This window comes from Pseudochaenichthys georgianus, chromosome 14, assembly GCF_902827115.2.
Source record: "Pseudochaenichthys georgianus chromosome 14, fPseGeo1.2, whole genome shotgun sequence".
Classification (NCBI taxonomy): domain Eukaryota; kingdom Metazoa; phylum Chordata; class Actinopteri; order Perciformes; family Channichthyidae; genus Pseudochaenichthys; species Pseudochaenichthys georgianus.
In genome coordinates, this window is record NC_047516.1 from 10526746 (window position 1) to 10545128 (window position 18383).

At 39.6% G+C, this 18383-nt stretch overlaps 2 protein-coding genes across 3 annotated transcripts; both read right to left on the minus strand.

Moving 5' to 3' along the window:
- Window positions 1–37: 37 nt before the first annotated feature.
- Window positions 38–3952, minus strand: skp1 (S-phase kinase-associated protein 1). Of its 2 annotated transcripts, none has more exons than XM_034098664.2 (6): window positions 3818–3952; window positions 2996–3095; window positions 2777–2850; window positions 2408–2551; window positions 848–988; window positions 38–701 (listed from the first exon to the last, which is right to left on the minus strand). In XM_034098664.2, exons 2-6 carry the CDS (start codon window positions 3090–3092, stop codon window positions 666–668), a joined length of 492 nt encoding a protein of 163 aa, XP_033954555.1. In that variant the 5' UTR covers window positions 3093–3095; window positions 3818–3952; the 3' UTR covers window positions 38–665. The 2 variants fall into 2 exon arrangements, with proteins under 2 accessions (XP_033954555.1, XP_033954553.1); XM_034098662.2 differs by lacking the exon at window positions 3818–3952 and adding an exon at window positions 3628–3727.
- Window positions 3953–4927: 975 nt separating this feature from the next.
- On the minus strand, window positions 4928–17691 carry ppp2cab (protein phosphatase 2 catalytic subunit alpha b). Its single transcript, XM_034099342.2, has 7 exons — window positions 17352–17691; window positions 8773–8982; window positions 8499–8672; window positions 8241–8330; window positions 7782–7943; window positions 5821–5939; window positions 4928–5689 (listed from the first exon to the last, which is right to left on the minus strand). Exons 1-7 carry the CDS (start codon window positions 17451–17453, stop codon window positions 5617–5619), a joined length of 930 nt encoding a protein of 309 aa, XP_033955233.1. The 5' UTR covers window positions 17454–17691; the 3' UTR covers window positions 4928–5616.
- Window positions 17692–18383: the final 692 nt, after the last annotated feature.

Consider the following 18383-nt stretch of genomic DNA (forward strand, 5'->3'; position numbering starts at 1 on the left):
TTTTCCTTTTTAAAGAGAAACACAAAAACAGACGGCAGCCTTTTTATGAGTTTTATTTACTCCTTCAATATACGATTGATCATCCCAAAAAACAGCATCAGAGCTTTATCTGAGAAAAGTTTCCAATTCAAAACAACATGAATTAGGAATTAGAGATACTCAATGCCTAAAGGACATCGCGCAAAACAAACAACTTTCCAACTCAAACTTTTCCTTTAAAAACAACCCGTCCTCTCTGAAAGCACTTTCACAGAACGGTTGCATTTACAGAGCAAAAATAAAATATCCACCCGTTCATCTCCATTGTCAAAAAAAAAGCAATTTATTTAATCTAAATGAAAAACAAACATGTCCAGTAAAAAAGACAACCATAGCAATTATAACGGGGAGACGTCCAATCTTTAAGGATAGAAAGCCATGACACCTGGTTCTAGTGAATACACAACGTGTGTGGAAACAGAAACAACTTTTTTTGTTTAAATTATTAACAACACACAGGCAGATTAAAATGGTCATGCTATTGGAATACAGAACTTGAGAGGAGGGGGAGTGTGTAGCTCTAAATATACTAAATTGTAAATATTGACAAGTATGAACAACGCCAGTGCAACCAGTTAGCGGGACGATTCCTTTTCAGGGTGGTAGTGTTGGCCGGACCCTCCCCTTTACTTCTCTTCACACCACTGGTTCTCTTTGCGTACCTGTGGACGACAGACAGGAGAAACGGGATGAGTAACAGGTCAACTCTCAAAGCTGTGATAACTTCAGCATCACTCAAAAGTGACATCATTTCCTAAAAAATTAAGGCTTTTTTTCTTGTGTTATGACTGATGGGTGGATTCACTACCTGGGCTTCTTCCTCCTCTGTGAAATCGTTCTTGATGTTAAAAGTCTTCCTGATCTCCTCCGGGGTTTTGCCTTTAATCATGTTGGCAACCGTCTTGCAGGTAACGTCTAACAGACCTTTGATGTCCAAATAGTTAGCGGCCTGGAAGGAAACACAACAGAGAGAGGAAGGAGATTATTATTAGACTTTAGCATTTCAAGCTACACATCAAGGTATATTAACAGTGAGCCAATTCTATTTTGTTTTCAGTTTATTCCAGGGACTACAGTGCTTGAAGCTAAGGATTTGCACTGATGTCGGCAAGGTTAATGCCACTGAGAATTATAAGCATGTTAGAAAAAAGCTCTGGTGTAAATGCAAACAGCTGCTAACTTAAGAAAGCTACAAATAGTAGCAGTGATCGTCTTCTTGTTATCGGACAGTCCTTGTGCATATTGAGATTTGATTACATTGTAGGCCAAATCGAGACAATGAAAAAGCAAAAGACGAAAAATCATTCGTCTTTCAGAGATTGTATTCAGATACAGAACACATAAAGTGTAAATGTATTGTGTGTTATAACCAAGAAGGCCAGGCAATTTGAATGCTTATTAGATATAAGCCAAAGTAAAGCAGTATAAATTAGTACGGCCTTGTTAAGACCAGCCCAGGAAAAAGATTTTTTTTTAATGAAAATCTGGACACAGGGATTTTTGGACACAAATCTGATCAGATCATTTGCAACTAGAAATAAACACTGATCAAAGCCTGCTGTGTTCAGATAACAAATCCCATAATACCGGTTAAACCTCACATAAGCCATATGGTGGTCACTGAAAAAGCCTCGCACTCCTCACTAAAGCATGAAGTAACCGTGTGCTTGTAAACACATACTAACAGCCACAGGGGGCGGGGGGGGGGGCTTATAAACTCAAATGACGGACACTCCACTTGGGTTTCACTTCCTGGAAGCCCACAGCTTGTCCAACACTTATTTCCTAATCTTTCCCAGGAACTGCCTGTGTTACCTGTCACATGCTCTCTTGTTTTCCTTCGGATCGTCCACAGAGTAAATGCATGTAAGCCAAAGATCCCTTCATGTAGGTTATAACTTTAAAAACAGTATCGTTTTAAATCCCTAAAAACAGCCAACCATGGCATCTATCTTCTAGCTGTTGCTAAGCAAGTTTTGCATCTCTGGCAACCAAATGAAACCGCTCACCACTGCATCAGAGCAGGGAAGGACATTTCAAACTAAATATGCACATTCAAATAACAAATATGTCAATAAGAGGCTCTAAAGTAAAAGAAAACTCCTGCAACGACAAAGCTTTCAAAGTAAATCTCTAGAGAAATCAAATTATAGAATACCAAGAAGGTTTAGTTACTGACTGCATGCTTAATCAAATATTTAACCAATAAACATTTCTAACACTGGTCTATTGTTAACATGACGTTGGTTTGACTGTCTTGTTTTATGTGGTTGAAGTTCAGTGGTTTAGCAGGTTAATGGTTGTAGTTTCAATGATTTTCAACCTCTATGAATCCAAGTGAGTGTAATATAATGTCAACTGTATTTACCAGAATGAGTTCAAACAAGGTGCCTTGGTCCACTTTGAGGAACTCTTGGTCCCATACAGGAATGTCATCTGTCCTCTTCTCCTTGTTCTCATCGTCCTCAGGAGGAGGAGGGTCATCTTTGTGGTGGGTGCACCACTGAATCACCTGAGGGGAACACACACATACCACTTTAACCAACATACTGCAGGAAAAACCTTGTTTGAAATAACTGCAGCTCTGGTGCACAAGCATACCATTGAAGAGGCAGAAATAAGCAACTTTCACACAATGTGATTAACTGGCCATTAGTCATTTAACCAAGGAAAAGTTTAATCAGCACACCTATAACACGTGTGTGTGTTTGTTTTTCTTTGTGTGTGTGTTCTGTACCTTCTTGAGGATGGCAGCGTTAACATTAGGGAGAGGAACTGGGTCATCGTCTCCTTCATCATCCATTCCCAAATCTGTCAAAGAATCAATGAGTGACAGTTATATCTACAAACAATTGCAAATATTACAATAATATAAATAGGGCAAAGAAGACAACTTATTACACAAAGTTAGCATCAAGTTGAAATGGACTCAAAAGAGTGCAATGATTTGAGATACCTTCTAACATAGTCTTGATGGTGACAGACTGTTTGGCGATCTCCACATCCACCTCGAAGATTTCCCCATCAGAGCTCTGTAATTTTATCGTGGGCATTATCTGTAAAGACAAACAATGACATTATTAAGTAAATAAATATAACCAACTGTTCAAAAAGGTAACAGCAGTCACAGTTTTCCCAAAAATGTCCCGTCTGGTCTGCTAACTCTGCAGCTAGCTAATCCTGTATTTACGTGACTGCTAGCTTGTAGGTTTACATCGTTAATGATCAGCTTGCTATATTAGTGAGGTTAAAACTGCTACAAGGGTTAATATACCTCAACCTTACCTGTGAGGGTGATGTTATTAGCATTTATAAGTATAAATATGTAGCTCTATAGCGATACTTTTCAACCTAACAAACGACACATTAAGCTAACGCTAGTCAACTGTTAACACAGGCTAAACGACGGTAATGCTAACCAAATAGCTAGTTGCTATAAGGTGGATAATCAACTTACATTAAATAGATGCATTGTTACTGCATTAAGTATTAGATCCACATTGTAAGCAACAAACCCGGACTTGTATGTTAGTACAACCAAAACAATTGCCCAATAGCTAAGGTTAAATAAATATGAGCTAGCATTACCATGCACTATGCTAGCATTTAGCTTGACATTAAGCTAGCGCCCTGCGATGAAGTGAGGCCTCTTAGCAACCAACACCGATGCTACTGAAACAAAGATGTAAACAAAACCTGAGTGGCGGTTTGACTTCAATTTTCAAAGATAAACAACGTGTAAAACAAAAATCACATTTCGCGTTGGGAAGCTACGTACCGTAAATGTTTTTCTTCAGATCCAGAGGTAAGGTTCCTCTGTGTTGATCAGCAGGGCCTGACAGACGCGGGGCTGTTTGGTTTAGGAGTCTGCTGCTCCCGGCGGCTGTGGAGCGCTTTGTCAGGGAGCGAGGGGGGAGGCTGCTTTTCCTGTTGGTCTAACTCTGTTCCAAATATTTCTAAATGTACACACAAAAATAAAGTTTCCGAAATGTATCCGACCTTTAGTAACCACAAGTGATAACCACCCATTTACTCAAATTCCGTATGTAGGTACTTGTACTTTACTTGAGTACTTTCGTTTTATGCTACTATTAAACTTTTTACTAGACTACATTTATTTTAGATATTTATATACTAGTTACAGATTTAGGTTAATACAAAATATAAATCGACACAAACTATGAGACCAATGCTGTCGTTATACGATTATCATAATTATTCAAATACATTTGAATTGCTAATAGGCCTACTTATAAATAACAAAATGTAAAATGTTGTCTATGGAAGTGAACATTAATTGTGTTAAAATGTTTGTATTCCTCTTATTCACTTGATTTGATTAGGTGCAAAGCATGTTAAATAACAAGGCACAGGTTTTCTGTCCGTTTTGCCATACGTTTTATTAATTTGGTCTTTATTTTTTTTAAACTTGCATTAGATCTAGCACCTTTTGTTGGATGAACTTCACGTTATTTAATTGGAAATATTTGTCTGGGAGTATTGTACTAGATGCATTACTATAAACAGTAGCCTATGTTTATAAAAAGTCATTAAAAGTAGGCTAGTATGTTATAAAATGTGATGAAAGGAAATATTCCTAGTATAATATTTATAAAAAATCAGTAAAAGAAAATCAGACAGTCACTTGTGATTAGATTAAAGAGTAAAGTTATTTACTTAAAGATTAGGTGTGTTTGTTACATACACCTTCATCTTATGGCTTAGTAAAGAACCTAAGGTCATCCAAACAACCAGTTCAATGCTGACCTCATTTCTTAATGACATGGTGTTTAAAAAATAAATTCACAAAAAAGTCATTGTATAGTATGTCAAAAACAAAATCAAGAAATAGTATCATAAAAATACAAAAAAGGAAATACAAACACAATCAAGGAGCCACCTTCATGTCTTTATTATTCAAACGTTTTGGTGAACAGACTGCCGTTCAGAGGGAGTCAGTGGGTTGATGTGGATCATCTGAAACATCTTATAAACCAAGCTGTGTGACTGCATAATGACGGTTTATTTTAGAAGTTACACAGGACAGAAAACGTTTGTAAAAGTTGAATGATGGGGTTTAGTGATTTAGTTGTCATTTACAAAAATCAAAAAAGGAAAAAAAAACAAGAACATCTGTAGTGTGAAATAATTTTCATCTTTTGACATATGTTACATTTGTTGAGATTTACAAAAGTGCAAATAGATAATGTTCAGATCTCTAAATGTCAGCCATGGCATGTGGGGTTCAAACAGTAGCAACGTTTCATCTTCAGTCCAGCTACACCAGGTAGAGACTGAGGAATTTAAACTGTTTTACATAGCAAGCTTGATGTTGTTTTTTTAAAATACAAGTCCTCAGCAATGAATATTGAGACGATTATGGCACCCAACTTTAGCTTAATGCCTAAATAAACAGACATTGTTTTTTTGATAAATGCTTAAATAGATCTTTGTGTTGATATACAATGTGCACTGCTGTGTAGCCCGCCAGACTCCAACCCTCCCCTTCCTTATTCTTTTCAGTGAAAGTCATGGCAATACTGAAACTGACTGTACAAGGGTGAAAGGGCAGCGAGTTTACAGGAAGTAATCGGGGGTGCGGCGAGTGACATGAGGCTCTCCTCTGCGAGGCGCAGGGTCAAACTGCAAGCTGGTTAGGAAAAGAACAAAACAAATAGATTTGTCAATTCATCATTAAATTGAAACAAAAGTGTTGTAAATATAATAAATAAGACAAGTTGTACACTGTACACAATTAAGGTGTTTTTTTGTTATACTTACAATGAGTATTTGAGGGTGTCGTCTAGTTCCATGATAGCTGCCTGGTTGCCACAGCGGTAGCAGTAGTTAGGAGCACTAAATATTGTCACCACATTCCTCTCATGGCACCAGTTGTAACCCTGAAAGAAGCAGATGTATTAATTACCAGAGATAAAGTGCTACTGCCATGCTAATGTACATTTTTTAAACTAGAGTGCTAGCTGTTGGTATATCCATGTGTGCTGTTGTGTTCTGTAGCAGCAGTGGTTGGTATATTTCTTTAGTTTTTCAGTTAGGTTTGGTTTGTTTAGTTGTCTGTTTTATGTTACAGGATTATGTTAAATCACTAGCCTGATTTTCCTCTAACATAGTAGAAGGATGTAGCTCGGGCCAAGGCAGAACCCATTTCATTTGGAACTGATCCAAATGTAAGGAGAAAGGGTCTATACTAGGGATGTGCATCTCCATCACTGAGGCCGATGCGATGCGCATCTCGATACGTTGCCACGATACATTAACGATACATTTGAAACACCAGGCGATGCGATACGATTCACCCCTGTTGCGATACAGTTCGATACGATTTGATTCAACATTATGCGATTCGGTGCGATACGATTCAACACGATGCAAAAATAATGATACTTCAATATGGTACGACAGAGGATTTTTGTTTTATTCCTTATATGCAGCAAATCATACATTAACAAAAAAGTGCTTTACATATTTGGTACTGCACATCCCATCATTGCGTTTATTTGTTTACCTTTAAAAGCTCTCCAGAGTACAGCACAATGTTATAACACCTCACAGTTAAACAATGTAAGGATGCATTGCTCATGATTAACAATGTGCAAATAACAGCTACCATGGTGCCATGCCCATACAGCTGCAGACTGATGTGCTGAACACTCATTCATCGGCTGACTCACCAGTGAGCAGAAAGCAGTGGGTTCTATAGGAACAATAACGAATACAAATAACCTTTCATAACTGCTTACAGTGAGGAAGACATTTAAATTATTATTGGCCGTCACAGGCTGCTGTAAATTAAACACCACTCTCTCTGACAGAACACCTCACTGAGTGATTTAACTCATATCTCTTTTTAGCCGCAGACCCCATGTCGCCTCTTCATGAGCGTCGCTAAGTTCCTCGTACTACGTGTGTACTTTAAAGCGGCTCGGCATCGTTAACAATTTGCGAGCGATTTTTCAAGGTGACCGTCTGTAGTATATAGTGCCGCGCACATATACCATCAGGACGTTACTGATGGGGTGCGGCTGCGGAGTGATACTGTGTGTATGCAAGCCCGCATCAAGGACGGATCTATGTATCATGGCTGTAGACCTGTTAAGTAATAAAGATACCTCATACAAAGTGTTGCCAAATGTTTGATTTGTAGGTATTTTTCAATGCGCTGTGTTTCTCTTTCTCCTCAACTTCCGTGTGTGTTGATAACTGAGACTCTCGGCCTCCGTAGTGGCGAAGCAAATATCAAAGATCGTCTCTGCTGAGCGTTGACAAGATGAGGGGATTTTATATGAATGAATCGGTGTTTTACCGATGCAAAGACGCTACGCAATCGATGCATCGCGAGTTCAACCCGGTTCAACCCAAACTGTAGCCGATGTGCACTCTTTCAACCGGTGCACTCGCATCTTGAACGTTTATGCCGGTGCACCGATGCGAATCGGTGAATCTTAACATCTCAAGTCTAGACAGGTGTCTTCAGATGGACAGTATGAAAACAACCATGTGTTTTTTTTAACATGAATGCATGAAAACATGTTCTAGTAGCAACCCTTAACACAAGTATGAACCTAAAAATAACCTAATAATTCCCCTTTAAGCATTACTTGAATAAATAAACATTGTAGGTCATTCTTGACTCCATCTAGGAGGTCTATTTATTGTAACAGCCATAACCCTGGTTCAAACCAAAAAGGGTGCGTCTGTCTGGTAAAATGACAGACACGCACCTCCATAACCAGCTGGTGGGCTCGGGACACCAGAGTGAGACGGTTGGCGTGGTTGAAGGTCTCAGAGATGTCCTGGCCAAAAGTGTAGCCGGCTCCTCGGGGGGAGATGCCCCAGCCGCCGCGATCATCAGGGTCCGACCACAGCAGGTCGCACATGGGACCCTGAAGGAGACATGAGGAAGAGGAGCGTTTTAGAGAGGAAACACCAACACACATATCAAGAAAGCAATCATATAGTCAATACAGGGCTGTAGTGCAATATACATTAACATTTTAATTGCAAATAAACTGAATTATGGAGAAAAGAGAATATAAACACATTGCTTCCTTTCTGCTTTTAGTATTGGTCATGATCAGGTTAATTGTACTGACAGACAATTATTGATCGTTTTCTGTTCTATATGTTGTTTTTTGGGACTTGTCATGTACAGGAACATAAAAATAAACTTTTATATTTACCTCGTGCGGCACTTCCTGTAAACGGTCCAGTGCTCTGATGTGATCCAAAGTATCTATGGACGGGGAAAGGCCTCCATGAAGGCAGAAAATCTGGGAGAATGAAACAACATTTTCAGTATTAAAACAACGACATCGAGGACCTTCAGCTTCTGTTTCCATTCCATCATCAAAATATTGTTTCCCATACTAGCAACATTATGCATTTCATTCTACAACAAACTGTACATTTATCTAACACCAACCAACGCAGATTCTCACCTGAGAGTCTACCAAGGCAGTGAGGGGGAGATAATCGAAAAGGTCTGTGAAGGACTTCCACACGTTGGCGTTTCCATATTTTCTTAGGCACTCATCATAGAAGCCGTAAACTTGTGTGATCTGTCTGCTCTCGTGGTTCCCTCTCAGGATTGTGATGCGCTCACGATAGCGTACCTGAAACACAAGGAAAGAACAGAGCTATAAATGAACTATATTCCTTAAAGAGTTGTCAGTTATGGAGCAAATGATTGGTCTTTTCAAAATCAATACTAACCTTAAGTGCTACGAGTAAACTGACGGTTTCTACAGAGTAGTACCCTCGGTCTACGTAGTCTCCCATGAACAAATAGTTTGTGTCTGGAGATTTCCCTCCGATCTTAAACAGCTCCATGAGGTCGTGGAATTGGCCGTGCACGTCGCCGCACACCGTCACCGGACATCTCACCTCCTGGACATTTGACTCCTTGGTCAGGATCTCTTTTGCCTGTAGAAAGAAAAAAAACATTAAGCTGTTGTTCATAGAGTGAAAAACAAAGAAATTGCAGATGAGGTTAAAACCAACGAGGACTTTATTTCCGGAACAGACAATTTCCTGCCAAAGTCTCAATTTTCACATCAGCCTCTAGTGGGTCTTAAATGAAGATGCTTCAGTGATTACAACTCAATCCCAGACATTATCTCTTCAAGGGAATAAGCCCCCTTCAGAGTCTAGATGTCTAGATTCCTGTTGTCGCGGCTTGCAGAGCTTCAAATGACGGCTCTTGTTGCAATGCAAAATGTCTTGCTTTAACAGTTACTTTATTTTTGTATTATTATTTTAATTTGAAAAGTTATCTTTATTTTTACTTGTGTGAATCCTGTTTTTCACTCTGACCCTGCTATATTAAACACCCGAATTTCCCCAAGGGGATAAATAAAGTACCATCTCATCTTAAAATCAATTTTTGGGATGCCCTAGAAGTCGATAACAGAGTGAGTTATGAGTGGAAACCGGGGCCTGGTGTCCGTGGATGAAATATGTTTTCAAATGATTATGAGAGCACTGTTAAAGCTAGGAGGGCTCTGGCAACACAACAGTCAGTTACTAAAAGTGGAACTGTCAAGAAAATGTTTTTCCTGGAGACTCTTTATGGCGTGGTCTTAAAGTTGCTGCAGCAGGGTATGACTCAGTAAATTGTTTGTAAAGAAAACACTTGGTTACTGTTGTCTGCTGACTCAACCCAAACAGGTCACACGGATTAAAACTGTGGATTGTCTTTTGCTGTTGCAGGAAAGTTTACCTGTCATAAATTGGCTTAATTTAAATCCACCGCCAGACTCTCCTTAGGTTATGTATGGAGTTGTATAGCAAGCTTATAGGAGTTATACCTCAGAATAGAATTTCAAAACAAGCATTTCTCAGGTTAAATAAATTGTTTCTTGTATTTAGCCCTTAAAAATTATGGGAAAGCTTTAAACCACACTAATACGCCAACTGCAGACACACAACAAGGCCATAACTCTGTATTGAGTGTAGCTTTAGAGGCTGGTCAGACTAAGGGCTCAATCAGCTGGATGAGCTCTTTAAAAAAAAAAAAGGAGCTTTGAACAAATCCTCAGGCTGAAAGTAAAAAGGGTCTGAGCCGAAAGACATGTCTGATGTGCTGGAGATATGAGGCAAGAGAAAAAAAAGACAGAGTAAGGCGTGTACACAATGAAAGTAGGGTGAAACAGAGTGGGGTTATCTGCTCCAGAATAAATGTCTGGTGTTTGCCTGTTTGACTTTCTCATCAGCTTTTTTTATACCGTTTCCACAACAAATGCGTCCTCAGTGAGTGAAAGAGATAATTGACATGGACAGAGTGCTAGAGTTGGCCTGTCATCCTGGCAGATTGGACAGAGAGAGACAGACCCAGAGTGACCTGTGGAGAGGACTGCAGCACTGCACAAAGCTGACCTACATTACACTCCACATGCCCATAGTGGGGGGAGGGGGGGGGCAGGAGGCCTTCCAATGACTGGGCTGTAGAGGACAGATTGATCAGGGCCTCTGACTGTTGATGCCTGCATAGAACAGAAATATATTTTTGGCCTCGCCCCTCCGGATTACTTTGGACAAGTGAACCAATCTGCATTTTATTTGGACTAAGACAGTCCGTCTGCGATCCTTCTTACTTAACCTCATTAAGAAACTGATTCAATTGCAACATCATTTTATAAAATCTAATTTGGGTAGGGCGTTGAACCCTGACATGTTTTCATCATGGTCCATATTTATTTTGGGCTATTTTTGGATTAAAAAAGCAAAAGATTAAGACAAAACACATCTGTATTGTTCCTGTCACTGCAATTATTGTGAATTATTTTTCACTTGCAATATGATCCTTGATATTCGAGGGACTGAGAATCCTCTGATCTTATTTTACATTTAGATCCGAGGGCTGTTCCCTGGGGCAAAAAATTACAGACCCTGGGTTTAAACAAAAGTAGAATGACCAAGTACTGCCAAGTCCACAATTAAGTTTCTTTGCCAGGGCATTATACACAGTGCTTAATGGCCTATAGCTCTGTAACCCTCACACTGAACTGTATGAGTAATGTGTTAAGTGACGCTCTGTGTCCTAAATTTGCTCAGCCGATTTTAACCCAGTTAGCATGCACTTTGTGTGAAGAGCACTGACAACTTATACGAGTTATCTCTCTCATTGTATAATGTATTAAACAACTGATTTGATTTGCCTTTATAGCATATTTATTTAAGCTTGGATTTAGCGATAACCTGTGAGAGAGACCTGTGAGACAGCAGCTCACATTGTGGAAGCCAGTCCAGCTGTAAATGAAACAGGATGACGGCAGAGCTGGCGTCAGCACTCCGGGAAAAGTACAGACCACACCTGAAGCAGAAATGCCACAGGGAGGGAACTCTGCCTATATATTACGGCCGTGCCAAGAAGTCAGACGTCACACATTCAACAAACTGCTTAGTCAAGTACTGAGGAGTGATGTCAGCCTTTTAAGAGCTGCTGCTTTCTAATTTCATCAAAGGTTTCCATGTGGTCATTAAGCTTGACGACTAGGCACAACTACAACCACAAACAATGACCTCTCTCAAGATGGAAGACAATCATCTCCCTGACAGCAGCACTATCATCAGCGTGGAAATCAGCATCAGCAGCCTAACGATAGCAGAGTGTTTTTACTATGAAGGTTTATGCGTTTGCTGAGATACATTTAACAACCTTTAGTCACCGTCAGTGTTTTTGGTTGGAGTGTGTTCACAGGGACAGCTGTATTTTTGCATTTTTATCATCTGTGTTTTTGATATCCATTTGTACAGCTTTGAGGATATCTTTAGAACACCATCATGGGATTTCTGTTGACGAATAGATGATGCCAATTTAGTTTACTATATCAGACGTTGGTGTATGAAAAGAAACCATCACGTGGAGCAGTCTCCCTCTCATGACTCATTGTGTAAAAACAGTGACCTCCGCTGCAGAGCTAACTGCATTAGACTGGTTTCAACATAGACAGAGGTCAGTACACTTTAGCTGCAGGAAGTGCATCGCAGCGTGACAAATCATTACATAATTCTGACATACTTATATGATGTCATATTGCATAAATATTCTTACGTTTATTAAGCACATTTCATATAAACGCTGTTATTTTGTTGCTTATCTCTTAGCACTAGGTATGGATCTTTTGTATACAAAGCCCTTTGCTTGGCTTAATAGAAGAAAAGTGAACTGGATCTAGCTTAATGGTTAGCAAACACTGCTCCATAGGGGATGCCTGCATTTTTGTACAACTCTCTGAAGGGTTATTTTTGAACTGACAAGGTCAGAGAAATGTCCCTGTTGTACGTTTAATTAAATTGACTCAGTTAATTGACAGGAACACAAAACCAATTTCCAGTGAACAGAGCATTGTCTCTCCACTGACTTAATTTAAACATGGTAACTTGTTTAAACACAATTAAATTATTAAGCAGATGACATCGCTACTCTGTAAACAAACATCACATCTACAGCCCTAAGAGGGGGAATAGTAAAACATGTGCTTTGATTTTGATAAAAATGCTTAAGCTCTTAAGTATTCCTGCCTTTATATACACACACACACACACACCAGAAATTCTGGTCTGTTCTGTTCTGGCTTTTCTGAGAAAGCTGGAAAGCAGGAATGAAAGACTAAAGTCGGGTTACACAGCACATAACATTCCTCCACACCCATCCCAAAACAGAGACGGCCGCTCTGAGTCACAATGAACCGTATTATCCTGAGTCACACACACACACTAACAATGGGTTTCACAGTGATATTGATGCAACTCAAAATCAATCATATCCTCTGCTATTTTTAAATCAGCGAGGAGGTTGAGTGGGAGCAATCTGCAGATTATATAACAGAAGTCACAGTGCGGTGGGGCGATAAGTGCAGGGAGACAGCAGTTTGGAGAAGTTGAGTTCATATGAGTTGTGACAATGAAACAGCCTCAGGGTGAGGAAACTGTACGTTTCCTTTTTCCTCTCCACTATTTTTATGGCATAGTTTCAGCATTTGGAAGGAAACAGTGAGGGGCAGCAGGAAAGAAAAAACACTTATTTTTGCAGTTCCTGCTTTTATCTGTCATTTGCTGTCCTGTTCGGATCTGTTGTTTGCTGTAAAGTCAAAAATAAATCGAATAAGAACTGACATTTTCAGTTTTCATCCACAATTTTGAACCACAGAGCAGAAAACAGGGCATTTTAAAATACTGGAACTGACGTTATCAATATTAACAGGAAAACAATAAAATTGCTGGGATTAACAAGCCATTCGAAAATAGCATGCCATTACCTCCAGCGCACAGAACTCCAAACATGGTAGTTTTCAAGTCCTTTTACGAGCTGAGAGGGACAGAGCTGCACTGAAGAATGATTTAGCGAATGGCACTCAAAAAGAAAAAAAAACATTGGTCCAAATGTATGCTCTTTATCAGGGATAAACGGCAAACTTGAAGAAAACCAGGCCACCAGAAAGATAACAGCTAATTTAACCACCACAAACTATTAGTGTGACTCATTGAAAAAAGTATTTTTTATTTATTTTTAAATGGTTTAGGAAGATCAACAAATATTTTGTATATAAAAAGTATATAAAAAAGAAAAACTCTAATACATTTCATTTAATTTCAAAGCACACCTTCTGATAATAAACACTGGAGGGATGATAGAAAATTAATTGTTTAACTGTAAGTGTAAATAGTTTTCGTTTAGCCCTGATATACAGAGCTGGAAATCAGCAGGTGGTCGGAGCAGAAGGATTTTGAAGAGAAAGTGGTGTTAAAGAGCCTGTGACACGAGTTTCCCCCATCATCCAAACCCATCAATTTGAGTAAATATTGTCCCCTTGAAAACCGTTACTGAACTGATTTTGGATATTTGTACTTTGATAAACGTTAATCTGCCTTCAATGTTGACAATTTTCTGGATCTTCTCTGGGATTCTTCAAGTCCCGCCAAATGATGTGTGACGTCATTGCGGGCACAGCGCTCCAGCTGCACCGTCCAGGATCCCAGCATCTGCATGTAAACCTTTATATATATATACAGTCAGATGTAAACGCACGATGGCGCACACAGTAGCAAGCTCAGACAGCGATGACAGTTTAATTTTGAACGTATCTGAGAGCTCATATGAGGCTGAAGGATCGGTTTATGTTGTATGATATCTGTTAGAAGTTTAGGAATGAGGTGCGTCAATGTGGGCGATCATACGGTCATGTAGCCAGTGGTGGAATGGGACTAAAAATCATCCCGGGACTCTCGACCGGCCCCCTTCGGTACCGCTAGTAAATTGTCAACGGGGGGAGTGGGGGATGTCAGGGGAGGCGGGTGCTGTAGATAGTAAATGTAAATATCAGGGTTTCCCACACATAGACTATACTTGGGCGGGCCGCCCAGGTATATTAACGGCCGCCCAAGTATATTTCGCGACCCATTTCGGTTGTTTTTTTTTAATAATTTTTTTTATATAATTTTTTTTTTTATTCGTCCGTGACCACGACGCCATCTGCAATCGATTAACTTGTGGACAATGATCCCTCGCTCCCTTGCACTGATCTCGCCTCCTTCTGGCCTGTTAAGTGGCCTCCCTCACAAGGGTGACTGGCTGTCCACATGATGTGGCCTGCCGACATGGCCACTGTCATACAGATCATAAATCAAAGCCCTTGATTGGTCTCTGTGTGTCATTCAAGCTCAGGTGAGGTAAAGGACTCTCTGAGTGTTTAGATAGTTAACTTAGTCTAAGTTCTCAGTGGGTCTCAAACGGTGTGGTCACCAGTTATGCAAACACATATTAAGGTGAAAAAAGGTAAGATACACTTTTAAAACTTGTTGAGCGAAAACTAGTCTTTGCTGCTGCCTCAAAGAGGAGCAGGGGGATAGGAGGGAGACAGGAGAGGCTGATTCAGGAGCACAGACACACTCACAACTACAAATGAACCAAAAATAAATTAATAAACAAGTTTCAGTGTTTTTTTCATATTGGAAATGGTATGTTATTGGTTATGGCCATGATTTTATGATTATTGAAATGTATACAGTTCTGTTTAATATAGGTGTTTCCATAGATCTCTATATTTTCCCCTCAAAATGCACCAGATTGATGCATTTAACTCCAAAATAAAAAATAAAATCTCCCGGGGGAGGGCATGCCCCTGGACCCCCATAGAGGATTTGAGGTCGACCCCCACTAAAAATCACATGGATAGGTTCCTAAATACATTTATAAATACATTTATTTTTTTAAATAGCAATCCATTTCCATATGTTCATGTGTGGGTAGTAGATGTAAACTATAGGGCTATCATTATGGGCCCTGCCTGTACCCGTTAGCTCTGCCATCGCGTGAAGGGTCTGCTAACAAGCGACCAACAGAAAGGTTAATGTTGTTGCACGTCACCTCACCCCCCCGCTATTTCAGATATGTGGGAAACAGATCTGTGGGAAACACTGGCAGTTAATGGACCAGCACCAGAGGTGTTCCCATACACACAGGCGTTGGAGCTGTTCTTCATGAAATCCCAGAAGGATGAAGTGCTCTGACAAATAGTGCCATATTTGCGCAAAATGATTATACAGGAATGAAAAGTCAATAAATAAACATGTTGTTAAAACTTTTTTTTTTTCGGGCACTGACACATGTAGTCAACTTCATTAAAACGTTATTAACGTGCCTAAACTCAGTAATTCACCATTTCTACGCATGACAACACGTGTTTGGCTCTCTCGCCGCACAGTGAAGCGTTCCCGCATTGACGTCACTTCCGGGTTCCCCCAAAACTTCAAAATGAGTCGAAGGAATTTCCCCGCGATGTTCGAAATTATTGATATTTAACGGAATCGCTTTTTCTATTTTAAACTGACGGTTCGAGATGACTAGTAGCCCAATATGTCATTGCACAACAGTTGTTGGGATGCTGTCACAGGCTCTTTAAGCTCCAGCTCAGATCCCAAAAGTCTGCAAAGTGAATGGCCAGTTGTCAGGCAAGGCAGGAGCAGGAACATGTGGATACTTAAATAACATTGTACATCATTACATTTCATTTAAATAAGATTAAATACCTGGCTCAGCATCAAGCAATTACCTGTTAAGTGGCTAAAAGGTCAAAGCCCTACTAAAGAGTATCTGAAATTAGCTCAGTCCCCCCCCATCTTTTGTTTGCATGAACTAAATTTCCCTGTACAAGTCAGAAAATGTTCACCAACTGTACTAAAACACGAGTAAACATACAAGAGGTGAGGGTTAATATTTAAAGTTCCCACCAAACCTATGACCAATTACGCCATATAATCTCATGTTAGTTTGAAAATTGCCCTAAAATAAGTCAGTCTCAGTACTTATTGACTAGAGAAGTGAATAAGAAGCTAGATGAAGGGTAGGGGTCAGAGGATAAATGCAACTTTTTTGACTACCTGTACATTAAAACAGAGAAATTCCTACATACATACATACAAACATAAAGTAGGATAAACCAACTTTACTCCAGCAATTTCATAGGCAAATATCGTACTTTTTACTCTGCTACATTCATATAACATTCCAATGCAGTAGCCTACTGTATCAAGGCTGAAATGCTCTTACATGTGTTAGTAATACAAAAAGGATAAATTAATAACCATAAAAGCATAGTAATGTGAAGATATCCATTTATCAAAACAAGTACTTCTACTCTTGATACTTGAAGTACATCTAGCTGATAATACTTATTTACTTTATATTATTCTGAAATTGGCCATTGTGCAGAATGAGTACTTTTGCTTTTTGTAATTTAAGTATATTATGATGCTAATACTTTTGAACTTTTACTCAAGTAACATTTAGAATGCAGCACTTAGATTTGTTCTGAGTACTTCTTCCAACACTGCAATTCACCTACTCATTGCTTTCTTCCCATGTACTTGCTTATATGCAGACAAAATTAAGTAGTATGTCACACACACTGTAATTTAAACGTGAGGGCACTTTTTCTGCCCATGCTAAGCTAGCTAAAAGAGATGCTACAGGTCACACTGACAGTCTGAATTAGGGGGCTGTAAATGTGGTATGTGACTTGAATCCACAGTATGGCTGGATTAGGAGAGCCACAGCTACCCGACAACATGTGCTTGTAATGTGTTATTTTCCAGACATTTCAGACAAGCTACGATTCAAACTCCCAAAAACAAAAGTACTTTTAGAATGATAGAGAAATACAGGCACCGCGGAGTGAAATGTACCCTATAGACGCCATTTTAGAATGTCTAGGAGGCGTCGTTAAGGAGACAGAAGACGTTAACGGTTACGTGACCTCACATATGAGAGGAATTTTATTTAAATATCTCACCTTTTCACAAAGTGACTTCACTTGTCCCTCCGATAGCTGCTTGCACTCGTTGAGCTGCTCGATCCACAGATCAAGTTCCTTCGTAAAAGCCTTTTCGTCCATTTCGGTCGGTATTTGGGGTTAGCTAATTTCAGTTAAGAGACGACTCCCCCAGATGTTATGGTGTCTTCCGGAGCTCACACAGGGTGCCTGCTACTCTCTTGTTAAGACGCATGTACTTCGTCCGATCGCTATAATTTCACTGAATTGTAAGTAGAGGGAGGAGGGAGAGACGTCAGTTTGTGATCCACCCTGAAAATGTGTTTGTGTCGAGCTCTTCAAAATAATGCACAGCATTTCCGTGTTTGACCTTCAAAACAAAAGCATTGATACTGAGCACCGATGGAGGAAGTATTCAGACCTGATTCAGACGCCCTACTCACAGGTACAATCAATTTGCTGTGTGATGTTAAGTAACTAAGTACATTTTCTCATGAACTGTACTTAAGTACAATTTTGAGCGACTTGTACTTTACTTGAGTATTTCAATTGTTTGCTACTTTGTAATTCTACCACACTGTAGTAAATGTGGTACTTTTACTCCATCTTCTTACCTTTAGTTACTTTGCAGATTTGCAGATGTGATTTTAGGTGGGGGATAGGTACGTTTGAGAAACCGGCTCGAGATACACTTTTTGTTATATTCCATGGAATGCTCTTAACATCCCGATAGCAGTGAATAATTATAATCAAAAACATATAATGTCATTCTGAAATGGGCCAAATGCTTAAAGGTGGGGTAGGTAAATTTCAGAAACCGGCTCGAGTGCACTAAAATTTGAAAGTACACAGCCGAAAAGAACCTATGGAGTCAGATTTGGGTCAATATTCTAGCGCGCAAAACAAGCTACTCACGAGTGGAAAATGTGCTTTTACACGGGCATGAAACCCCTGCGGCTATGGAACGCCCTTTGCGCCACAATTCGTGCGTTTATTCCGCGGATTAACGGGGAGGTCCGTTTTATAAACAGGGAGGTCCGTTTGAGTTCAAAG

Bases quoted from the DNA above. Each gene is read 5' to 3' on its own strand.
- skp1 (XM_034098662.2), bottom strand. The intron at 2,552-2,776 runs GTACAGAACACA...TGTTCCCCTCAG, and splicing joins ACGCTGCCATCCTCAAGAAG to GTGATTCAGTGGTGCACCCA. The intron at 702-847 runs GTAGTGAATCCA...TGTCGTCCACAG, and splicing joins CAGAGGAGGAAGAAGCCCAG to GTACGCAAAGAGAACCAGTG.
- ppp2cab (XM_034099342.2), bottom strand. From the start codon at position 17,453: ATGGACGAAAAGGCTTTTACGAAGGAACTTGATCTGTGGATCGAGCAG. The intron at 7,944-8,240 runs GTAAATATAAAA...TGTCTCCTTCAG, and splicing joins TACAGGAAGTGCCGCACGAG to GGTCCCATGTGCGACCTGCT. The intron at 5,690-5,820 runs GTAAGTATAACA...TTTCCTAACCAG, and splicing joins GACACCCTCAAATACTCATT to CTTGCAGTTTGACCCTGCGC.